This window comes from Pelodiscus sinensis, chromosome 26 (genome assembly GCF_049634645.1).
Source record: "Pelodiscus sinensis isolate JC-2024 chromosome 26, ASM4963464v1, whole genome shotgun sequence".
NCBI lineage: Eukaryota > Metazoa > Chordata > Testudines > Trionychidae > Pelodiscus > Pelodiscus sinensis.
In genome coordinates, this window is record NC_134736.1 from 6,450,520 (window position 1) to 6,476,203 (window position 25,684).

Here is a 25,684-nt window from a genome sequence, read left to right on the forward strand (position 1 = left end):
GTGCATGCTTGATGTGCACACAACACATAGTCTTCGCCCTAGTGCTCGTCAGTCAGACAGCGATGGGTAGAACATGCATGTCCGAGGCTTGGGGTCACAGAATCATGTACTCTGCCTCAAGCGTTACACAGCTCAGTGGTGGAAACAAAATCTCGAATGTAGCAGCACTTATCTTCTATATCGCTGTTTTCTCTCTTAAGAGACAGACCTGCCTAGAAGATGTGCTAAGGATTCTGAACACCTTACACTACGGAGCTACAGGAGAAATGGTGGCCCAAGAGGTGGCCCGAATGAATGAGAAAGAGCAAGTGGAGAAAGCTGTGGCTTTTCTTCAGAAACACCACAAAGAAGGGGACTTGCTTATTGGATTAAAGGAAGAGTCCGAGACTGAATTGAGGAATTTGCGGACACAGTTCAGACTAGAGCTTCAAACCCAAACAGAAGAAAAGGTACAATTGCAGTTGTGTTAATCTCTGTTTATGGTGCTATAAAGTAATTTGAAAAGCACATGTATTTGACCATTGTTTCAAATGTAACATTATTTGTGGTTTGCAAACACTTGATTTTTGCATTAGCCACACAAAAAAGGTAACCAGGATTATTCAGCCCTATTAAGTTTCTATGTTTAGTCAGAATGAATTCTGCAGGATCTTTTAACTATAGATTCTCTTGTCCTTCAGTAGAGGTATTTTATTTCTTTCTGTGACTGCTAGGTTCAAATTTTTGTAGACAGAATTTTAATACTTCAGAGCACTCAGTATTCTACCCAGAACCTAGTCTTAAAGAGTTTGCAATGTTTTCTTCCTAGTTGCAAGCCAAGGAAATTCAAGTGATCCAGGAGGCTGAAAGACAGAAGTTGCAAAATCATATTGAGCACGTGGCATATTTTGTCCTATCTCAGAGGCACTTGCGGCAAACAGTAATAGTGCTACAAGACAGCTGCAGGTTCCAAAAAGCAGACTTGTGGATGCAGACTGAAGAAGGAAACCTATGGGAACTTGATATAGATGTAAAGCCCATGTGTGTTATTAAATATGTGTTTATGTTTGAGAATTTGCACAATTTTTGTCAGGGATTGTTTCTTTTCAAAGAAATTGTAGGGGGCTAATTTTAGGTTACAGTATATCATATAGTCATTTCTGTAACAGCTTACACATGCCAAACAGCACCCAAAATCTTCTCAAAAGTACTATGATTCACTGTATATGATACTGGCATGACACTCAAGATATCTCAGGTTGATTCTCAGTTCTAGCATGCTTTGTGGCCTTTCACGTGAACTTAGGAAAGCTCTAATTTTGAAAAGGACTGGGACCTCACAGCCCCTGTTGACTGTACCTGGGGTTGTGCACGCTAAGTACTTCTGAAAGTGAACCCCTAAATCTATGATTGTCAAATGAGCTTCAGTGGAAGTTGAGCACCTACTTTGTTTGTTGAGCACCTACTTTGTTTGTTTAGATTTATGTCAGGCTCCTTTGAAAATCCCAGTCCAAGCTCCTAGGGTTGACACCCACAAATGGAGGTATCCACACTTTATCTATTTGAAGCCATTTACGCAAATGCAGTTCTTTACCTCATTTTGCCTATCTATAAAATTGAGACAATAATGCTTTATCCTCTTTGTAAAACATTTAGAGCTCTCTGGATAGAAGGTGCCATATAAGTGCTAAGTATTATTATTTGATTCCTACTACATTTGATAGAATTTTGGAAGATCCTGAAGGTCCTATGCTTTTCTATACATTCTCAGTGAGCAGGCTTCTAGAAAGTAAAATGACCAGTAAAAGGAACAGGGTTCTGTACTCACATTATATCTTATGGGTGTTGCGGAATATTTGAGGTAATGCGGGGTGGCTGTACCATTGTAACACATGGGCCTTTTCTGTTTCAGGAGTCACTGGTTGATGAAGATATGAAGGAGATCTTACAGCTAATGAAAGATGACATGGAGTACAAGATTTCAGGACTGGAGCTGAACCAAGCTGCTAGATTATTACAACTGAGAGAGACACAGTTTTTGGAAGTAGTTAAATGCCTGAAAGACCACTCTTTGAACAAGGTAAAATTGAAAAGAAATGATCTAATGACTAGGATATTTATCTGGCATTGCTCGAGTCCTTAACTCAGTTAATTTTTGTCTTTCTTCATTTAAATGATTACTTTAGGGTGGGGCTGAGGATGGGGGTTCAGTACACAGGCTACCCTGGGAAGAGACAACAAACCCCAACTTTCATAGCAGCAGCTTGGGGTCAAGTGAGAAGCACCTTTCCATGGCCGCTGCAGCTCCATCGGGCACAGCTAGGGGAGGGGTGCATGTCCCAGGGCGAGGAACAAAGGAAGGTGGAATGCCGCCCCTGGCTGGGGGGCAGGGCTGGAAGGGACGGTGTGGAGGTTGCTGTCTGGGAGGCAAGGGAGAAGGAGCTAGGGAGGGGGGCTGGGATTGTAGGGCCCAGCCACCCCCCATCTCAAGGGGGGGCACTGAGGCCTCCTAGCCCCAGTTCCTGTAACCAGATGACATCTGTGCTGGGCTGTATCCTGGAGAAGCAATAAACTCCCTCTATTCTACTGGCTGGTGGAGTCTGTCGTGCCACTACAGGGGTGCAGGAGACAGGAAAACCCCAACGCACCGTCACACCTGTCTTGTCTAATATTCTGGGACCAAAAGGCTACAACAACACTGCAGACAACTTACCGAGATATTGTGAGCCTGCATTAATTTAGTTTAACAGAGCGCATTGAGATTGCCTAGATGAAAGAAGCTAAACCATTATCTTCGTCACTATTGTATAATAATTTCCTTCTCTCCAACAAGATATTCTTTCTATGAATAAAACACCCACTTTTCTCTTTTGTTTCTTTCTGTGTGTATATTCTGCAGCCTCTGGATGAAGCAGACTTCACAGCCCATGATCTACAGAAATTCAGAAGGCAGAAAATAAAGGGACTGAAAGAACAGCTCAGAATCTTCCTGTGTGATAAAAAAGCTCAGGAGAATACCTCAAGCAATCTTGATCCAATGCAGGTAGAAAAACAACCTGTATCTTTTCAAACTGAATTACATAAGAACAAAAGAATAGCTATACTGGGTCAGACCAAAGGTCCATCCAGCCCAGTATCCTGTCTGCCGACAGTGGCCAATGCCTGGTGTCCCAGAGGGAGTGAACCGAACAAGTAATGATCAAGCGATCTCTCTCCTGCCATCCATCTCCACCCTCTGACAAACAGAGGCTAGGGACACCATTTCTTACCCATCCTGGCTAATAGCCATTAATGGACTTAACTAGATAAATTCATGGAGGTTCTCTTTTAAACCCTGTTATAGTCCTAGCCTTCACAACCTCCTCAGGCAAGGAGTTCCACAGATTGACAATGCGCTGTGTGAAGAAGAACTTCTTTTATTTGTTTTAAACAAAATTGATCGCACCAAATGCATATCCAGGGTGTGATGATATCTAATCAACACCTGCAGTTTATGTGCTATAGATTTATACAGTATACCATGTATATTTCCCCTTTCGCCTGTTCATTTGGTAACAGAGTTCAAATACTTGTGACAAGCTCTCTACTGCTCAGAATACAGTGGACCATGATGTTGCTTAATGCTTCCTTTCTTCCATACCCCTCCTTCACTGCTCTGGAAAGTAAGCCAGGCTTATAATAACTAACTGCACATCTGCCCTCAAAATGGGACTTGAATGGGGCATGTGCCATGTTCTGGCTAAATACACCAGGCTAACCTCCACCCATAGGGCCTTTCAACTCTGTGGCATTCTAGTCTCCTTAAAGAGAAACTCACAAGTTTTCTGTCGTTGGTTGCCCCATTTCTAGTAACAACCATTCTCACGCTAACTAGTGCAGGGGAGCCAACAGCCTCCACGGGTCTGTGGGCAAGGTGTGTGTATGTGTGTGCGTGCGGAGGGGGGGGGGGTTGGCTCCACACTCCCAGAAGGGAGAGAGCCTAAAGTGGAAAGGGCAGGGCTGGGGGGAGCCAGCCTTCGGTGCTGCCTGGTCCATGGTGCACACCTCCCCCACCATCCCTCAAAGCCACGTAGAGCATGCCACATGGTGCTCTGGTAGCGATTTAAAGGGCTTGAGGCTCTAGCCGCTACCACTGCTGCAATAGCGGTGGCCACAACTAGGGAGCCCCAGCCCCCTTTGAATCATCAGGCCCTGGAGCATCTGCCCCCTTTGCCCCACCCTGTCAGCAGGTCTGTGCTAATGCTATTTCCACTGGTTACTCCCTGCCTTTTTTGGCCCTGATTGCGCTTCTAAGTTCTTCACCATAGCCCAAAACATTAGGGAAGGTGAGGGGCTCCGACATAATCACTATGTTTAAAGAGGCCACCGTTTTTTTAAACTGGCTCAGAAATAAAGGGCCAAGCCAGATGAGTTTGAATAGAGCTGTATCAACCATCCTTGTGACAGAATGGTTAACGGGTTAGCTCAAAATTCCCCCTTATCTGTCCCAGACAACATGGTGCAGATTTGGATGTCACAAGGTGCTTGACAGAAAACTTTCTGCTCTGCAGATCAAAACACCCACATCGAAAAGAGAATATTTCCAAACGGAGCAGCTGCAGCCAAAAGAATCTCACCAGTGCAAAACATCAGGTGAAAGGGTAAAGCTACAGGATCAGCTGGAGCATGGAGAACTGAGGAACTGGATCAAGAATGTACGCTGTAGTCCCAACATTTACATTTTGCAGCACAAGGACATATGCAATGGAAATCCCCCATAGGAAGTTATTAGATGCATTTTTTTAAAGTTCTTTATCTCTTAGAAATGAAGGGTGCTGAAGATATTACTTAGATTATTTTATGGTTACCATGTTGTACAGATGAATGAAATTTGCAGAAAATAAGTGGGATACAGTAGTTGGTAATTGCCCATAAATAAATATGGACTGGTTTGGAAATTCATCCCGTGATAGTATGACAGATTTGAGGTCCAGATATAATATCTTATGGCAATTGAAGTATGCTATACAGAAGGAGTTTCTAAAATACTTTTGAGAGATCCTGGAGCCTTATTCCAGGGAAGTATCTTGTGAGTAGTGTTGCCAGATGGTTTAATACAGAACCTTCCCCCCCAAAAAACGGGAAAAAATTCTGTTGAGCAAAAAAAAGGGGGGGGGGGGGGGCGGGAGACCAAAGTTGTTGAGAAAACAAAAAAAGCTGCACCTTTAAATGGCCCACGCTCCCCCATCTCCACCAGACAAGGGACCCAAATAACAGTCTAGACAAAAACCAGACACCTGGCAACCCTACTTGTGAGAGTGTTACAGAAAGTGAGATTGTATTTCCCAGAGATCTCACCCATTACGTGTTTTACAAACATGTTTCTCACAATTCTTGTTAGAAAATGATGAAAGAACACAATGAAACTGTGGCCTTCCTGCAAAAGGCTTTTCATGAAGAGCTGGAGACACTCAGAGGGAAGCTAGAGCAGGCAGAAAAGAAAAAAGAGAAACAGCAAGATCACGGCCCTTCCTCATCTGCAGCTGCATCTTCATGGGCCAAAGAGAAACCCAGCCCTGCAGAGGACCAGGTCCTATGTCTCTTGGCCGAGAGTAGGTCTGATTTTTCAATAGACAATTTAGCTGACCTATAACTCCTTGTTGCAAATGATATGCACTTAAGAGGTTATTGGCGCTTTTGTAATGAAATAAACATTCAGATCGCAAATACAATACAGGATGAATTAGATGTTATATGATCATTTGAAGAGATGCCAGTCTAGGCAGTAACTGGAAAACAAACAGCATTCTTGGAAAATATCAGATGTTTTAGATTTTAAATGCATTATGTAAACACAATTTAGATTGAAAGATACAGGTGGGCTTTCTGCCCAGAGGATGATCAGTTTTCTGCCTTTGGAGATCCTGGCAGAACCCACATTGCTAAATTTTAGGTGTGAGAATGCACAGTTATTTGGATGCCAGCAGTATCTAGGATACTAATCAATTAAGTATTTAAACAGGATGAGTTTCACTCACCTCCACAGAACTGAACCGAATCACCACATTTTAGAAAGGTTCCTTTTGCACCTGCCATAGGAGAAATTAACAGGGGCTTGAAGGGTAACAGAGTTTCACCTTCCTTTGAGTTCATTCATTAGGATTAGGGAATGAATCTCTCACAAAAAATTGCCTATGGTCCCAAGGACCACTATACAAGACACAAGGGCTGTGTCTAGACTGGCCAGTTTTTCCGGAAAATCAGCCGCTTTTCCAGAAAAAACTTGCCAGCTGTCTACACTGGCCACTTGAATTTCCACAAAAGCACTGACTTCCTACTGTAAGAAATCAGTGCTTCTTGCGGAAATACTATGCTGCTCCCGTTCGGACAAAAGTCCCTTTTGCGCAAAACTTTTGCACAAAAGGGCCAGTGTAGACAGCTGAGATTTGTTTTGCGCAAAAAAGCCCCGATGGCGAAAATGGCAATCGGGGCTTTTTTGCTCAAAAGTGCGTCTAGATTGGCCACGGACGCTTTTCCGGAAAAAGTGCTTTTGCGGAAAAGCATCTGTGCCAATCTAGATGCTCTTTTCCGAAAATGCTTTTAACAGAAAACTTTTCCGTTAAAAGCATTTCCGGAAAATCATGCCAGTCTAGACGTAGCCCAGGTCTTCTCTGTCTTTGTTTCTTCCTTAGGGAAGATATATCATTTGTTATTCATTTATCAGTTCCAGTGGATAGGAGTTAACATAATCCCATAGGGCACGGCTACATTACAGCGTTATTTTAAAATAACTCATGTTGTTTCAAAATGACAAGGCGAGCATCCACACAGCAAGGCAAGCCTGTTATTTTGAAATTATTTCAAAATAACAGGCTTCTTATTTCAGAATAATAAACCCTCATTTCATGAGAAATAATGCCTATATTGAAATAGCTATTTTGAAATAGAGGTAATGTGGACACTCATTGTAGCTATTTCAAAATAGCTCCACCCCAGAGCCATTCAAAGTAATTACTCTCCAAGGTAGTACATCCACATTAGGGGATCCTCCCTCAGACTAATTTCGAGGCTTCCCTATAATGTGGGCTTGTTATTTCGAAATAGTTATTTTGAGAGTTACTATTCCAAAATAACTCATTTTGAAATACCCTTGTAGTGTAGACATACCCTATACATACAAAGCAATAGCCCTCTTCTCTGTGTCACTAAGGATCTGGCCTGTACGTAAATAGAATAAGAGACTGGAAACAACTGCAAAGTACACAGGCCTCTGAGTGCAGCAGCATATACAGATTCAACTAACAATTATGAATTTAGACTGTACCATTCAGGATCCACCAGTTATTAGCGCTCCACAGAAGGATATTTTACTCCACTCTCATGATAGACTCTGACCCACTCCTGTATCTTTACTCTCTCCAACTGAGAGAACTGAGTTAACAAATCATACTTTGGTCATCTCAAAAATAGTTCCTAATAAAGTAACCCTAAATGAAAAATAGAAACATCATAATTAGATTATGGAGTAAGAGAAAAAAGAATGATGTAAAGCGAGTATGAGCATCTCTACAATTCTTCATTGTGAATTTCACTAACTCGTGTATGTTGGCCTCATAGATATCAAGATACTGAAGCAAACTGAACAGTTGTTGGCATCGAGGATTATTCTCCTGAATCCTCAGTTCAGATCACTTCTGTGTGGTAAGGGCTTTTCACAGGAGACTACTGTTAAGACAATAGGTCTGAAAAATATGATTCCCTGAGAGAGTCACTTTTTTGGTATGATTCCATCCAAAATCAATATCAAACTAATATCATACAGCCTTTGCATGATCCTTCCCTATCTCCACACAGTAGCAGGGGTGCAAACAACGTGCTATGTTACATGTTCTGCTTTGAACAGTTACATAAACACAGGAAGCTAAATTTTGCTTTCCTTAATTAATCAAAATTCCCCTTAATATGATAGGATACAGAATTTGGTCTTCTTATAGAAAATCATTTTAATATATTTAATATTTTAAATCAAATTACTTTTCTTTTTTCATCAATCAAAATGTATCATTGACAAATAGAATGCCTTTAATAAATAGCTACACAGAATTGACCAGAGTATTTTCTAAGCAGTCAAAGTAGGAGTTGTGGAAATAAGAGGTATTTATTTTACCCATTTTATTCATAACAAACACTGTGGAGAAGAGAATTACCTTCTCAAGTCATATTAAATTCTCTTTAGAACCAGTAAAGAGTTGCTCAAAATATTATCTTCATTGCACCAATAAATTGTTTTATTCCAGGATATGAGTTTCCTATTTGCCTCATGTACACAACATAAGATAAAATTATTTTTCACACTTACGTTTTTTATATTTGTGTAGATGATAAAACCAAATGTATGAACTCCTCTCCACTTCTCATTCTTCTGAAAGACGTGAATGACAAGCTCCAAGCTCATGCGATGGCCGCTGGACTTTTGGAAAGTCCTCTGCAGGATAAAGGTAAATTTCCTTCCCTTCTTTTTTTAATGTACATTTTAGCACATTTCATTAAAACATTTGGAGAACTCTTTTTGACTAAGCTTAGAGTTGACAACCATTCACATGTATTAGTATTTAACTCATCTTCAGAAGGGCAGATGTCTTAATGTTATTAAAGTACATTCTGTGGTGCAAGTATGGGTTAATGGTGAATATAATGGGGTCTGAAAGTTAGGATTAATTTCCTACTTTTGCCAATGATTTACTCTGTGACCTGAGGGAAATCATCTAACCTCTCTGTGCCTTGGTTGTATAGTAACATTTACCATTTTTATTGGATCAGAAGAAATGTATTTAGTTGGAAAGCTTTTTGCTCTTTGAGATCCTTGGATGGAAGGCATGATACATCAGATGGTTTTATTTCCTATTAAAACAGTGCTGCTATAAACATTAGAAGTGTTGTATGTTATTCACTGATCAACTGCATGCTTAACAAGCCTCAGGTTTTATACTAATATAGGGGTGCTAACTACAAAAGTAAAATGAAATTTAAATGAGTCTGTTGACATGCTGTTTTTCTCTGCAAACACAGGAAGTTCTTTTCAGGATATATTGGATGCTCTGATGACTCAAAAAGGGGAATTAATACCAGTTCATCCCCCAACACTTTCTGCAAGAGAGTTTGTAATATATCAGTATGGCATCTCCATTCTTCAGTTTCTCAGGCCTCATATCAATGTAAGTAATTTTGACATACTGGTATCCTACAAGAAAATATCTCCACTCTCAGAAGGAAATATGCATTTCTAGGAAAGCACCAATAAAACTCAGCAATAGGCCGCAGGAAACCCATCTATTGTAGGTAATGGATGGATAGAGAATGCTCAGTGAGTGAGATTCAAAGGAGTCATAGGCACATTTCAGCTCCAATAGCTTGGACAGATGGTCTTATGGCTACATACTGACCCAGATCTCAGGAAGTTGCATTCTGTGGCTCTGCCACAGAATCTTTGAGGAACCTTCATCAAGTCACCATTCTTCAGTTCCACTGTAAAATGGGTGTAATGCTTCCTTTGTTGTTTTGGCTTTTACACTTTGATACAGGGAATCTCTTAGGCCTGGTCTACCCCTAAAACTGAGGTTGACTTAGCTCAGGGCTGTGAAAAATTTCAATGTTCAGTGTAATTAGATCAACCCTACTGTAAATGCAGCTACCCCCTCTTGGGGGGGCGGGGAATTTACTAAAGTGATGGGGAAAAAGTTACCCTTCCATTATGACAGCACAACGATTGTGTAGCTGCAGCTGTGCTGCTGTAGTATCTGTAGAATAGACATAACTTTGTGACTGTGTTTGTACAGCACTAACACAGTGCGGCCCTGATCTTGGTTGAGGCTTTTAGAAGCTAATGCAATTCAATAAATAAATAATAATAATGGAACACTGACCACCAGACTCACTGGGCTCACTTTGATTTATTTAATTAGAAAATTGGCAAGATGAACACAGTGATATGCTGGGGACTTTTTAAACACACTCAATTTTTCATGCAGTATTTGTTGACTGTGCTTCTATTTAAAATCAAAGCTAACATTTAAATTAATTTATATCCCACTAAACCATCTGACTTTGCAGATCTGAAGTACATAAAAATGTTTACAGAATTATTTTTCCCTATAGGCTCCAGAAATTAACCTGTGTGTTGCCTCCAGCATACCTCTCAGTAACACCGTAGGCAATGCCTTCCAAAACTCTTTCTTTTATCAGGTATGTCAGCTTAGATCTCCATCAGCAACTTCAGTATTTTCAGAACTATTACATTTTTGGATAAAGGAACAAAATGCAAATACACTTCATATTCATCAAGTCATGGCACACTTGATTCCTTCTAGGAAAAGATTGCTTAACAAAAAAAACAAAAAATGTTGCTGCGAAAAAACCACCTCTTATCTGCCAGTGATATGCCCCATTTGAGGTAAAGGTAACCGAGCTCCCTAAGACTGTGGTTTTCAACCTTTTCTTTCTCAAGAAAGAAACCTTTTCAATTCCGATTCTGCCACCGTTACTCACAGTGAGCATCACCTTATTCTGCGCATAGCCCTAATTGAGTGCAGTGGAGTAAATGTTCTATGAGTAAGGGGGCAGAAACTGACCCACAACTATTACTTATTTCTATTATGGAATTCTAAGGGAAGAAGTGAGGTTTTGTATCATTATGTAGCTGGGGGAGAAGAAATTCCCCAGAAGTCCTTACACCCACTAACATAATCTGAAAATGTGTTTCTCCGAAAAAAATATATAGGTACACCCTGGCTTGTCCTGAATAAAAGCCTTCAATAGTGGCACTTTCTGGCAGTTGTGCATATGTTTATCCTCAATGGACTCTAAGGGTGTGTCAAGACTACAGCAAAATGCAGGACAATGTAGCACTTTAAAGACTAACAAGATGGTTTATTAGATGATGAGCTTTCGTGGGCCAGACCCACTTCCTCAGTCTTTAAAGTGCTACATTGTCCTGCATTTTGCTTCAACTACCCCAGACTAACACGGCTACATTTCTATCACTATTCAAGACTACAGGGTTTTGTCAACAAAAGTGAACTTTTGTCGACAAAATATACCGGCGTCTACACTACTACCAAGTTCTGTTGACAGTAAGTCGACAGAACACGCCAGTTTTGTCGACGGTGGTAAACCTCATTCTATGAGGAATAACACCTTTTGTCAACAGAGTTCTGTCAACAAAAGGCGCTATTGCATCCACACTGTGCTTTTTCAAAAGAGAGCATCTAGACTCTCAGTCGAAAAAGCAGCCTGCTTTGTCGACAGAACTGGCTGTAGTCTAGGCGCTCTTTGTCTACAGAGGTTTTGTCGACTGTATCTGTAGACAAAGCCTCTGTCGACTCAAGCCTGTAGTCTAGACGTACCCCAAATAAACTGTCCAATGTCCATGAAAATAGCAGCCCAGCCACTGTAAACATCATCTCACGTCTCCAATGCTGTCTTGTTGTCTCTGCTCTGGATTTTTTTTTCCCCCTTCTCAGATTTCAGAGAACAAATTATTCATTTTAAGAGAGTATCTGAGCTGCGTGGGCAGCTTCATTCTGCTCCTGGTGCACTGCCTGGCTCACATCACTGCAGCTGACCTTAGCCAGGACTCCAGCCCCACGTTTCGGAGACTGTTTTATCAGGTATATTAATACACAGTTATTTATCCAGTTGTGTCAAGGCACTAACTCTTTGCAAAGATTTACCTCATTAAAACCCGGGTGCTTTTGAGCTCTTTCTGGTATTGCTTGGAATAATAAGCAGCAAAGAGGGAGATGGGATAAGATGCTTACCTGTTGACTGCAATGCAAACAAGTCTTCTGGTTTCCTGGAGACCATTAATGATATTTATCAGAGGAGTAGCCATGTTAGTCGGTATCTGGAAAAAACAACAAGAAGTCCTGTAATACTTTAAAGACTAGCAGATTTATTTGGGCATCAGCTTTTGTGGGCAAAGACCCCCTGCTTCTGGCAGAGTGAGTCTTTGCCCATAAAAGCTGATGCCCCCAAAAATCTGTTAGTCTTTAAGGTTTCACAGGACTCTCATGATTAATGACATTGTATCAATAATATATGGCAGAGATGTTGGATGCTGTCAACAGAATATTGGGAAAATAACCAAAGAACATTGCTTCAAACAACCCGGCACTGTATTGTAAAATAGCAGAAAGTACAAACACTGCAACACACTCTGTTAGGGTATGTCTACACTACAAAGCTAATTCGAACTAACAGCTGTTAGTTTGAATTAACTTTAATAGGGGCTACACATACAAACCGCTAGATTGAATTTAAATCAAACTAGCAGAGCGCTTAATTCGAACTAGGTAAACCGCATTCTACGATGAGTAACGCCTAGTTAGAATTAAGTAGTTCGAATTAAGGGCTGTGTGGCCACTTAATTCGAACTAGTTGGAGGCTAGCCCTTCCCAGGTTGCTCTGGTGGCCACTCTGGGCCAAACCAGGGAAACTCTTCTGCCCCCCTCCCGGCCCCGAGCCCTTAAAGGGGCACGGTCTGTCTACAGTGCTTGTGCCAGCTGCAAGCCTGCCAGCACCCAGCCAGCAGACCCTGCACCTGGCACAAGATGAGCCAGCCACCCGCTGCCACCCAGCCCTCCGCCTCTTCCCAGGACCAGGCTGGCAGCTCACAGGGGCCTGCCCGGGGCCGCAAGAAACGGGCACCCGCCTGGTGTAGTGCAGAGATCGTGGACCTCATCAAGGTTTGGGGGAGGCCTCCAGCATCCACGATCTCCACACTAGGCACAGGAATGCAGCCTTCTAGGGCAGGATAGCTGCCAGCCTGGCCACCAAAGGCCACATGCGAACCCAGGAGCAGGTTTGCATGAAAATCAAGTTGGTCCAGTGAGACCCCTGGCCCTGAGCTTAGAACATAAGAACGGCCGTACTGGGTCAGACCAAAGGTCCATCTAGCCCAGTAGCCTGTCTGCGGACAGCGGACAGCACCAGGTACCCCGGAGGGGATGGACCGAAGACAATGACCAAGCAATTTGTCTCCTGCCATCCATCTCCAGCCTTCCACAAACAGAAGCCAGGGACACCATTCCTACCCCCTGGCTAATAGCACTCCATGGACCCAACCTCCATGAATTTATCTAACTTCTCTTTAAACTCTGTTATAGCTCTAGCCTTCACAGCCTCCTGTGGCAAGGAGTTCTACAGGTTGACTATGTGCTGTGTGAAGAACTTTCGCTTATTAGTTTTAAACCTGCTGCCCATTAATTTCATTTGGTGTCCTCTAGTCCTTATATTATGGGAACTAATGAAGAACTTTTCTTTATTCACCCTCTCCACACCACTCGTGTTTTTATATACCTCTATCATATCCCCCCCTCACTCTCCTCTTTTCTAAGCTAAAAAGTCCCAGTCTCTTTAGCCTTTCTTCATATGGGACCTGTTCCAAACCCCTGATCATTTTAGTTGCTCTTTTCTGAACCCTTTCCAAGGCCAAAATATCTTTTTTGAGGTGAGGAGACCACATCTGTACACAGTACTGAAGATATGGCGTACCATAGTTTTATACTTCCTCTCCTCCTTCTTCCCCTGGCTTCCCGCTTCCAGCTCCCTTTTCCCCTGGTTTCCCCCTTCCCTCTCCCACCCTCTCTCTTCCCCTCTTCCACCTCCTTTTCCCAGTCTCCCCAGAGGTTAATCCCCTCCCCTCCCCCCAGTTTTGTTAAATAAAGAGTTTCTATTTTTGAACACACGTGTTCTTTATTTTTTACATCAGGAAGGGGGGCTAGGGAGGGTTAAGTGGAAGGAGGTGAGGAAGGAATGGGGCATGAGCCCCTGACGGGGAGGACTGGGATGGCTCTCCAGGCTCCTCGGGATGGAAGCTCTCCTGCAGGGCCTCCTGGATCCCGACAGCCCCCGATTGACCCCCCCGATGGCAGCCTGTGGCAAGTGCAGCCTGTCTGATGGCCGAGTGCTGTGATGTGCCGCGTGAGGGCACTCAGGGCACTCCAAGACAGGACTGCTTTGCTTTCCCTCAGCGAGATAGACAAGCAAGCGGGGAACCCTGAGAACTATCTGTCCGGGGCGGGGGGCGGGTCCCTTTAAGCACAGCCCTCAGCTAGCCTGAGGCAGCAGCTCCACACTCTAAATCCTAACCTGATGCCCTGCTGGCACTGGTTCCAGCCAGCCTTAACTTCAGTTCAGGGTGCACTCAATGTGGACATGCTATTTCAAATTAGCAAAATGCTAATTCGAATTAGTTTTTAGGTCTAGATGCACTCATTCGAATTAACTAATTCAAATTAAATTAGTTCGAATTAGTGCTGTAGTGTAGACAAACCCTGACTGGGTGGCAGAGTTAGAGACAAATATATTTCTTGCAGTCTACTGCTCGGGGCATGGGAGCCCGAGCTGTTTGGGAAAATATATTCACTGAATATCACTACAAAATAAGACCTGCTTATTGTCACTCCTGTCCCAGAAAATGTAACCACTGTCTAGATCTCCAAAGGAGCCACTGCAATAATACATGCCATTGGACTTCTCCAAAATAATTCTTGTTTGAGCTAGAACACACCTGTTTGTTTAAACAGCCTGATCTTGATGTAAAAATTGGCAGTGACATAGAATCCACCACAATCCTTGGTAATAGTTCCAATGGTTAATTACTCTCACTGTTGAAAATGTAGCCTTATTTTCAGTCTGAATTTATCTAGCTTTAATTTCCAGCCATTGGATCTTAGAGATACCTGTTATCCACACAGGTACCTCCTTGGGCACACAAACAGTGATGCGATTCCCCAAAGGACTGCCTGTAGACGGCTGTCTTTGGTGCTCAGGCAAAGGAAGGACCAGCAGCGTTACCCAGATCCCAGGATTATACAAATAGTTCACATGCGACTCTGCTGGTTCTGCTCATGCCTTACTTGATATTCAAGTCATGTGTGTCTCCTGAAGACTGCTAAAAGTGCCACATTAGCCCACCTTGTGTGTTTCATTTGAGATCTACACACATTGTCTCAAAGGACTAACTTGAAGCAAATAAACTCATTTCTTTTACAATGTGAATCTAGCTTTCCAGAGCAAAAAAGCTATTGTTCTACCCATTGCCTGTCTACTTTTCCTTCTCTCTTCCTTCTCCTTATTATTACTTGTATGAATGTTACCTTTAAATGTTTCTTGTATATATGCATTGAGGGTTTTAAAAATAATTTATCTCCATCTCTAGGCTCTAAAGGCCTGTCTCAGTGAAATGTTCTCCCTTAGACTACGGATGTCAGCAGTTCTGCAGAACAATAAATCCTCTGTGAACGTAAGTGAGATTCTGCTGAAGGGAGAACCATTCTGCGAGGAGAAATTAAACCTCATCTCTCAGCTTTTTGATGCTAAAGTGACATCTTCCAGTGAAATGGAGGCATCGGAGGAGGTAATTAGAAAGGCCATGAATCCTGGTATGTTTCAGAACATCTCCAACTTTCTTACTGCTTCACAAACTAGAATTCTGAATCAGGTCTTAAACTCACATTTCCCACATCATTTCTCAATAAGATCAGCCTTGTGCAGAAGACCACTACCGGCTCTAAGCACTGTTTAAGCTCTCAGGCAGGACTTTAGTGGTGCACAATTCTGGTTCTGCATGAAGGTGAATTTCACCCCCAATGCTGTACATATTCAGTACAATCACGTCTACACAGTGGTTCTTTTGCAGAAGACGATATGCAAATTGTACACTCATTTGCAGATCTTGTGTGCTCATTTGCATATCTTCTTCTGATCCTTTTTGCAGAAGAGGTTTTGCCATTAAAAAGCCCCATGTAAACAGGGCCATTTGTCAGGAAAAAAACCCTTTTGCGCAAGATCCCTTATTCCTCAAAAATTGAGGTTTACAGGATCTTGCGCAAAAGGGTTTTTTTCTGACAAATGGCTCCATCTATATGGGGCTTTTTAATTGCAAAACCTCTTCCACAAAAAGGATCGGAAGAAGATATCAAATGAGCGTGCAAGATATGCAAATGAGTGCTCCATTTGCATATCCTCTTCTGCAAAAAACCTGCAGTGTAGATGTAGCCTCAGTGTCCTGGTCAGTGCTGGGCCTGCTAAGAGGGCATCCTGCAGGTTAGAGTCAACAGCAGTGGACTCTGTACTGTGGGATTATTTAAAGCTATCATCACCTATATTTCAGAACTAAAGCAAGCAACAGTGTCCCAAAGGCTGGTAAATCTGTGCCACATCAGTGCTTAAAGAGAGAGTGTGACATCCTAGCATTCAGGTCACGCCACTGAACATTGAACACACTGTACATTATATGAAGCTTCCAACTCCTGCAGCTTCCTTCTGTTTTTCCATGTCAAATAACCTTTGCTGACCCGCATTAAGAATATTTGCTCAAAGACAAGACAATATAAAGGCCTCTTTCTATCCAGTTCGCTGCCAGCATAAATGACAGCTACAATAACATTTTCTCTGACATGGTTATAGGTTCTTATTAAAACAAGCTGTGGACTAGATCCTCAGATGGTCAGTTGCAGTCACTGGGAGCTATGCTGACTTACGCCAGCTAAGGTGCTGGCCCAGGGATATTTTTAATGGAATGGTAATTCTATTCCTCTGCTTACTTGGCATTTTAACAGAATGTTGCATTCTGAACGGACACATGTGCAGGGACTGACTAGAATGATTCATGTTTCATTAGACTTAGATGCATAGCAGGATTATGGAAGAGAGGATCCTTTATTTCTGCATCAATTCTGATTCAAAAGTTCTCAGAAGCTGATATTTTGTTTGAAAATGTTTTGAGTGGGGAGGAATGCTTCGGCCTCATGCACTACCTCCGGGCAGTGTAAAAAGTGATGTATTTGAAGATAAATTCTGAACACAGAGTCCATAAGGGCATTTAAAACCAGTTCTGACATGTGTCCTCGTTTTGTATTCCTATTGTCTGGTGCATACAGAGGAACAGGAAGCTCTTACTCTATACAAATCTGGAGGACCTGCTGGAGAAAGAGTGTTTCACCCATACCTCAGCTGACTGGAGAGCGAACAACTTTGCTGCGAGGACAGGGTGGGAATGATTTTTTTAAAAAGTTTTTAATAAGCGACATGTAAATAAGCTCAGTGTGCTGGTACAAAGAAGCCCTAATCCATGACCCTGTGATTCCATACTGTCCTCGCCATAGGATATGGAGCTGATCTTAGTCTGAGAGTCTCAGGCATAATGAGATGCATAAAGAATAGCAGGCCAAGGACTCTGCTGGTGTAACTCCATTGATTTCATGGTTTAGCCCTGAACTTGTGGCAGCAGTTTTGGACCCTGAATGCCAAGCCCATGTTACAAGCAGTGGCTGTGCTCTCTTCCTCTGGGAGTGAGAGAGTCAATTCAGTGCTGATATAGTACTTGTCAGTCTTTTCCTTTGCTTCTCTCCATCCTGTCACCACTCTCTCTCTCTTAGCTAGATTAAGTTTCTGCCAAATAGCCCTCAACCCCACTCTCGTCACAGAAGCAGAAGGATTGCTCTAGCTGTGGTATTTTCTACTGTCTGATTCTTTTTCTTCAGCTCAGAAGAGGAAAGCAGCTCTTATTGCAGCCTTTCAGAAATGGAAGATAAGTTGGATACATTAACTGAGGAGCTGGTGAAAGTTGTGGAGGAAGAACACCGTTTTTTAAAAAACGCTGCTGGTGAAGATTTGCTCTTTGATCGTCTTGAGTTAATTGGGTTGGAGAAAGACTGTTTGGTAAAGCAAATGGAAATTTTAGAAGGGAAAATAGCCAAACGCAGAGAGGTGTTTAAGTAATATTAAGAACAGCAAAGAAAAAATGGGTAACTTGCTTTTAGCTTGACTGTCTGCTCACCTTCAGTCTTTATACTAAGCAAAAAAAAAAAAAAAAAAAAGACAGAGAGATGTTTATTCCAAGACAGGTGCATTGTTTTTCAAACTCACTCATTATTAAATCATATTTAAAAGCATGGATGCCATCTCAAAAAGTGACAGAACTTAAGGCTAATTGGCTCCATGATTTCTTCTGAAGTATCCCTTAACATTATGTAGTAATTAAGTAGTCACGATATCTTGGGGATTGTTATTGCACCATAAGTATGTCAAACTCAGTTGACTGTCAACTTTGAAAAGGAACACGGATGGGGTTTTGAAATTGAACTCCCATCAGTTCTGCCCTATGGTGCTTAATAAATGTACACTAATTAGTATGTCTAATATAACACTAAACTGTATAGCACTAACAACTACAAACATTGGATAACAGTGTCTCATTTATCCATAGCCCTTAAACTTACAAGAAAACAGTTTCCTGTCCCATAGAAATTCTAAACCTGGATGATGCTGAGTGCCTCTGACTCACACTTCAGTGGGAGCCAAGGACTTGATCCTCAAATATATTTAAGCTTTTCTGGGCCTGAGTGCCCTCCACTCCTTGCAGGATCAGCCCCTAATTTACACAGGTGTGGTAGAAACAAGAATCTGAAGGAAAAGGAGCAGATAGCATCATAGAGGAGATCAGTGACACAGAAGAATGATATTTTGTATGTGACTTGGAATGACGTTAATTAATTCTGTTGCAATGGTTGTGAATCACTGAATGTATCTGCTCTAATACCATCAAACTTCTGACATGACTGTATCCAGTTTTTTATATATTCTTAAGTGGATGATTTGAGTGTGCTGTCCTATTAAAATAGGTACCTGTAATAAATTACTGTTCCTAGATCAAACTAAACTGATTTATAAGTTGCATTCATTTCTGAAAAGACAAACAAAAGATTTTGAAAACAAAAATTAAACATATATCAGAACTGAAGTGGCAGGTGTCCAGTCTTTGAGGTGAACTGCAGAAGTGCCTGGCAAGCATTGCTTCTATATTCCCAGCACTACTGCAAGTCATTTTCCAGACTTAAATTGTTAATGTATTGCATAGTTTCCTAACGCACTGTTAATATACTGATGCTGCAGGTTCTTTATGAAGGCTTTTAAATGGAAATACTGCCCAAATTATACCAAAAATGTTGGTGTTTCCCTACCTTTTGTGGGGGGATCATATGGAGCCTATTAATCAAAAATAACTTTGTTCCAGAAACAATTGCATGACCACATATTCTTTTTAAGCCTAACTGAGAGTCAGGCTCCAAGTCAATCAATGCTTTGCACGCCAAATAAGAAAAAAAACAGCTTATTAAAGTGGTGAGGCAGGGCTGCAAGAATCAGTTCATCATGATAATTTAATCCCAAGGAACTATTGTGATCACCCCCACACACAGAAAGCATTCAAGGTAAATTAGGATTCTTTTGATAAAGATATGTGTTCTTGAGTAATACCACAGATTTCATCAACTGCCTTAGCCCTTGCTCTTCCTTTTTTTTGGTGCAAGGATTATTATTCTGTCTTTACTCTTATAACTGTTGTCTTCTCTATTGCCATTCCTATACTCTTAGTATTCTTTCCTGTTATACAGGAGACCTGCTTCTTCCTCTTTAAGAGCACACATTTTGAACACCCAGCCCTTTGTTGACTGGTGTATTTGAATTGGTACCTATCTCCAGCACACCACCATTGCTTTTCAAATTCATAGCTCCAATTCCAGCAAACCAGAGTGTTGCACAACTGTCAAAATGAAAGTGATGGAGTACAGGAAACCCTTGTAATTTGTGGACTTGCTATTTATGGTTCTGTGTATTTCAGGGACTCCTATCCTGGTCTTGGGAGGGTGAAGAGGCTGGGAGCCACAGGGTATTCCCTGTGACTGCCCAGTAGCTGTGGTGAGTTCTCCATGGCTCCCTGGAGCTGCAGTGAGTTCTCTGTGGCTCCTGCAGGGAGCTTATCGTGGGGGCTGGTAACCCTGCTCCCAGTATTCACAAATTTTGCCATTTGCAGAGGATGCAGGAATGCATCCACCATGAATGGTGAGAGTTTCCTGTACTACAGCAGAGTTGGGTCCCTGCGCCATATAAACTAGACTTTCTTCCCAAATTCTAGAAATGTCACTGATAGCATAAAAACAGCCATACTGCATCAGACCAAAGGTCCAGCTAGCTCAGTAACCGGTCTTCCAATAATGACCTGTCAGATACCCCAGTGGGAGTGAAAAGAACAGGTAATCATCCCATGACCCTTCTCCTGTCATCCTTTTCCAGCCTCTGACCCATCCTTGCTAATAGTCATTGATGGACCTAACCTCTCTCAATTTATCTAGTTCTTTTTTAACTCTGTTAAAGTCCTGGTCTTCACAACATCCTCTGGCAAGGAGTTCCACAGGTTGACTGTGCTGTGTGAAGAAAAACTTCCTTTTGTTTGTTTGTTTTAAACCTGTTTCCTATTAAGAACTAGGGGTCACCAAATGAAATTATGTTATGGTGTCAGGGTGCAAGCCCCCACTGTGCCTCAGTGCCCCCTGACTGTCCTCATATAGCAAGTTACAGTCTGTATGGGTTGCTCACCATTGGCAATGGGATTATCTCCACAGCCCCGCTTACCTAAACCGCGCTGTGATCCACCTCCAAACCCTGGGCCTTGCCTCCAGCCCCTAGCCAGGGGAACCTTAGCTGGCCTTCTCCCAGCCCTTGCTGGCTATCCCCAGCAGGTCTCCCTCCTGGAAGCTCCTACTTCCTCCACAGTCAGGCCCACACTAGCCTCCCTCTCCTAAGCACTGTGCTTCTCTCTATATAGCTGTCAGCTGGGCTCTCACTCGCCCTAACGGCTTCAGCTGGGCTCTCCAAGCCAACCGGGCTTCTCTGTATAGCTGCCAGCTGGGCTCTCACTAGCCTAAAAGCTTCAGCTGGTCTCACTGTTCCCAGCCCCGGCTCAGGGCCTGCGTCTTGGTCTTAAAGGGCCAGTGCAGGGCAGGTGCCCTGTCCCAGTCTTAAAGGGCTAGTGCAGGGCAGGCGCCCTGTCACATATGGGAACAAGTAAATAAATTTTTCCTTATTCACTTTTTCCACACCAGTCATGATTTTATAGACCTTTATCATATCACCCCTTAGTTTTCTTTTTTCTAAGCTGAAAAGTCCCAGTCTTTTTCATCTTTGTTCATATAGGAACCATTCCAAACCCCTAATAGGTTTTGTTGCCCTTTTCTGACCCTTTCCCGATGCCAACATATCTTCTTTGAGATGAGGTGACCACATCTGCATGCAGTATTCAAGATGTGGGCGTACCATGGTTTTATGTTGAGGCAATAAGATATTTTCTGTCTTATTCTCTATCCCTTTTTTAATCATTCCTAACATTGTTTGCTTTTTTTACTGATTCTGCACATTGAGTGGATGTTTTCAGAGAACTATCTGCAATAACTCCAAGATCTCTCTCTTGAGCAGTTATAGCTAAATTAGTTCCCATCATATTGTATGTATATTTGGAATTATTTTTTCCCATGTGCATTACTTTACATTTATCAATATTAAATTTAATTTGTCAATATTTTGCCCAATCACTTGGTTTTGTGAGATCTTTTTGAAGCTCTTCACAGTCTGCTTTGATCTTAACTATCTTGTCTTTAGTATCATCTGCAAATTTTGCCCCCTCACTGTTTACCCCTTTCTCCATATCATTTGTAAGTAAGTTAAATAGGATTGGTCCCAGTACGGGCCCTAGGGGGACACCACTAGTTACTTCTCTCCAGTCTGAAAACTTATTTATTCCTACCTTTTGTTTCATTGATTGATAACTGGTCTTTTGACAGGAGAGGACCTTCACTCTTATCTAATGACAACTTAAGAACCTTTGGTGAGGGACCTTGCCAAAGGCTTTCTGGAAATTTAAGTACACTATTCCCACTGGATCCCCCTTGTCCAACATGTTTGTTGACCCCCTCAAAGAACGCTAGTATATTAGTAAGGCATGATTTCCCTTTGCAGAAAACACGTTAGCTTTTCCCCAGCAGATTGTGTTCATCTACGTGTCTGACAATTTTATTCTTTACTATAGTGTCAACTAATTTGCCTGGTACTGACTCTTTGAATTGCTTGGGCCTAGATCCACACAGGGACTTACGCTGTGCACCATTGAGCACTGTGGCACCTAGGAAATAACAGGAACAACAATGTAATCCACAAAGCCTGAGTTAGGTATGTAGGGACCCTGTTTAAAATGAATGGGGAAGAGACATGCTCTTTAGAATGTGACCCACAGAAGCCAGCCTGCTGGGCAGAGAGTTACCTAACCTGCCAGTACAGGCTGCTGATGACAAGCATGTGTGTTAAGGCCTGCCCCTCTCTGAGATTGGTTTGGGCTGCAAGCAGGCACCTCTCTCTGCTAGCAATCCACAACCAGGAACTTTTCTCCCAAAGTCTGGTGTTTTAGATGCGTAAGCAGTTTGCTGAAGGAAGGCGGTAGTTGTGTACTTCACTTCACACAAAACAGCTAAAAGAAGAGCCCACTTTATAAATTATATCCCAGTGGTTAGGGCACTCAGAGGATGGGGGAGATCAGGGAGATTCTACTTATGTGGAGTCTCCCACTTCCTTTAATCACTGAGCCCCGTCAGTCTCTCCTGTTAAAGCTGTTTCATGGCAGATACACAACAAAGGCAGGGGTATCCCTGAGGGGGCACATGTTCCCTGAACTAGGGATGTTAAAATTAAATTAATCAACTAATTGAATTTCCATCGACTATTTGATTAGTTGATAAGGGCGCTTCTGCTTTGAAATATAGCAAAAGCCCTCCCGCGTTCTGCCTGTGAAGTGTACAAGAGCCCGGCTAGCCCCAGGCTCCATGCGGCATGTCTCCTTTGAAATGTACAAGAGCCCCAGCAGAGACTCTGGTACATTTCAAAGGTGGAATGCCTCTGCTCCCTCCCATGGATCTGGAGCTGAGAGGGAACCCGCTTTTAAGCTGGCTGCCTCCCAGACCCTCTTCCTCTCCCCTCCCTACCTCTTTCTGATTGAGACAGCATGTAGGAGGGAAAGCAACTAGTTGTTTACATCCCTACCCCATGGATGGGAGAGGCAAGTGGCTAGTCAGCAGCTGGCGGGGCCACAAGCGGGAGTGCCTGCTACCTGCAGCAGGGATCCACCCTGCTCTCCACACTCACCAGCAGGGGAGGTGGCAAGGGAAGTGGCACGGGAAGTGGCACAACAGTGGGGAGGGAGTGAAGCAGGGGCAAGAAGAGGCAAGGTTTGTCCTGGCTTCCCTGGCCTAAGAGGTGCTGTCATGTGGCCCCTAAACCAGTCACCCCAAAGGAAGGAGTGATTGAAGCATAGCAACTAACCCCTGGGTCTCCCTGAGCAGATGTCCCACAACCCAGGCTACAGTCCTTTGCTGCCTCTCTGCTCAAATCACACTTTCACTGTTTATCTATCATGATCCGCTCCAACAGGAGCACTGAGGCTATGTCTACACTGCAGGGTTTTTCCACAAGAAGCTTTTTTCAGAAGAGATCTTCCGCAAAAACTTCTTGCGCAAAAGCGCATCCACACCTCAAAAGCAATGTGCTTTTGTGCAAGAGCGTGTCCACCCTGCATGGACACTCTTGCACAAGAAAGCCCTCTCTTCTGCTGTTTTACTGTAAATTTTTTTGCGCAAAAACACGCTTGAGATGTGGATGCTCTGCAGGTTTTTCAAAGTAGGAATAAGAGATCTCCGGAAAAGGGCTTTTTTCTGGAGGATCGGGGCCAGTGTAGACGCTCTTTTCCAGCTTTTCTAAAAGCCGGAAAAAAGCGGTGGACATTTTTATTTAAATGCCGTGGGGGATATTTAAATCCCCCACAGATTTCCCTATTACGACCTGTCAAATTAGCATGCCCCTTTCAGAAAAGGGGCCAGTGTAGATGTAGCCAATGAGTTTAGGGGCATAAAACAGCATTCAGCGGGAGTTTGTGGGTCACACGTGAGCCCAAAATTATGTCTTAGATGTTTAAAGCCCTTGGAGTCCCAGCCTTTCTAAGGTAATGGCTATTGCCAGCATTAACACGTTAGCTTGGCAAAGCCTACATTATTTATTTGACTTTGCTTTACTTCAATTAGTGAGTGCAGCTAACAGTGACACTACAGTAGAATTTATATCAACACTGAATGATACACTACCTCAGACTAATGGGCCATAAACTTATGCATTCATCTACCCTCTGCTTTCTTCTAAGATTAGTTTATACATTAAACATAAAATGATCCTTGGAAAGAAACTCTTAAACAGGCACCAACCTATTCTAGAAAGGACAGCCTATTGCTAGCTTAAACTTCTTGTACACTGGGAAGTAGGTCCTCAGCTTAGTGGTGAAGAGCCCTGGAGAAGAAGAAGTCAGTGATACTTTAGCTGAAAAAGCAACTCTTTAGTTTCCAAGTTAGCAATACTGCAAACTCATCCTAGAATCTGAGTGACGTTATAGTTTCTAATTCATCCATCAGCACACAACAACCCATAGGAATTTAGGTCAAATCTAGTGATGCTGCATAAGTCACAAGATAAATAAGTTTCCCTCATGCAAAAGGAAGTGCTTTTTTTACTCTTCACATAGTTAACTGATGGACCTTATACCAGGGGATGTTGTGAAATCCCAAAATATAATGGGTTCAAAAGAATGAGAAGTTCATGGATTCTGGCTGCCCCTAAATCTGTGATTGCCAGAAGCTGGGAGGGAAGAGAGAAGGCAGCAATTATTGTCTGTTCTATTTCTCTGCAAGCAGTGGCCCTTAAAGCAAGCAGAATACAATCACTGGATGGATCATTTCAGGCGGTATGGCCATTCTTGGGTTGTCCTGGTGGTGGAATCCATGAGTGCTAATGGAATTGGGGTGGAGGTGAGTAAGTGAAGAAGAAAAGCATTTGTCTATAAAATTGTGGAATGATACACGGTCAGTGTAACACATGCTATTTCCCTTTAAGCAGATCATGCTACTTTCCCAACTCATTGGCTGCTACAATCCAAGAGCAACCTGTCCAGTGGAGCCAATGGCATGCAACTGCTCCTGCGAGCTGCTGAGTTTGCTCTAGATGTAGTCAATGAGGACTGGTTTTGGATCATTTGAACCTACAGAGATCCACCGAGACATTTTGAACAGTAGGAAAAGGCCAAGATCATTAATGGACTAAATTGTGATGAAGGCTGGTTGGGGCACTACCAATTTAACAGCCAATGAAAGTGCAAACAGCTCTTTATGTAGACTCCTATGTCAGGAAGGATACTATCTCCTTCGTTTTTACTATCCAGTTTTCAGATACTTACTGAATCCCTCTAGCTCCCTGTCTCTCACCTCCCCCTTCTTTTTCTCCCTCCCCCTTCCTATTTATTTTGGGTCTGCACATCCTAAATTCATAACTCCAGTCATCTGCAGAAGTGGGCTGTGCCCATAAAAAGCTTGTGATACCATCTACATGTTTTGTTAGTCTATAAAGTGCTACCAGACCATTTTTTGATTTTTTCCCCCCTGTACAGACTCTGCTACCCCCTGAAGGATCAATGCAGTTTGGGGGTTGGTTTTTTGGCTGTAGCTGTGATTGTGAGAATGCAGAAGCCTACCTTTCTATTGGGCCCATGCTCAGTCCCCCTCCACAGCATGTTTCGATACACACAGCCCTGCCCACTGGTCCCAGAATCTCCAAAACCACCAATTTCTGTCAAGGTGTATCTTAAGAAAAGGCTGGTTTAGGATGTTTATCAAGTTCTCTCTCTCTCTCTCTCTCAAAACACTCCGCCTTTCAGTTCAACAACTTCAGTGGTGGAGGGAAGACATTGAATATTCAACCTTCACATGCCGAGCAGTAAGTCAAAATGAAACATGTTTTAAAA

At 42.7% G+C, this 25,684-nt stretch overlaps 1 protein-coding gene across 1 annotated transcript in view; it reads left to right on the forward strand.

Moving 5' to 3' along the window:
- The window catches only part of LOC142820447 (uncharacterized), a 32,202-nt gene extending 13,557 nt beyond the window's left edge, over window positions 1-18,645 (forward strand). Inside the window, exons 10-23 of the mRNA XM_075909268.1 lie at window positions 201-449; window positions 809-1,009; window positions 1,892-2,059; window positions 2,879-3,022; window positions 4,530-4,673; window positions 5,360-5,570; window positions 7,576-7,659; window positions 8,337-8,456; window positions 9,028-9,173; window positions 10,114-10,200; window positions 11,478-11,624; window positions 15,179-15,376; window positions 16,902-17,011; window positions 17,505-18,645. Coding sequence (XP_075765383.1) covers window positions 201-449; window positions 809-1,009; window positions 1,892-2,059; window positions 2,879-3,022; window positions 4,530-4,673; window positions 5,360-5,570; window positions 7,576-7,659; window positions 8,337-8,456; window positions 9,028-9,173; window positions 10,114-10,200; window positions 11,478-11,624; window positions 15,179-15,376; window positions 16,902-17,011; window positions 17,505-17,742 — 2,247 coding nt within the window. The 3' untranslated portion in view covers window positions 17,743-18,645. The remainder of the gene's footprint in view (window positions 1-200; window positions 450-808; window positions 1,010-1,891; window positions 2,060-2,878; window positions 3,023-4,529; window positions 4,674-5,359; window positions 5,571-7,575; window positions 7,660-8,336; window positions 8,457-9,027; window positions 9,174-10,113; window positions 10,201-11,477; window positions 11,625-15,178; window positions 15,377-16,901; window positions 17,012-17,504) is intronic.
- The last annotated feature ends 7,039 nt before the right edge of the window (window positions 18,646-25,684 follow it).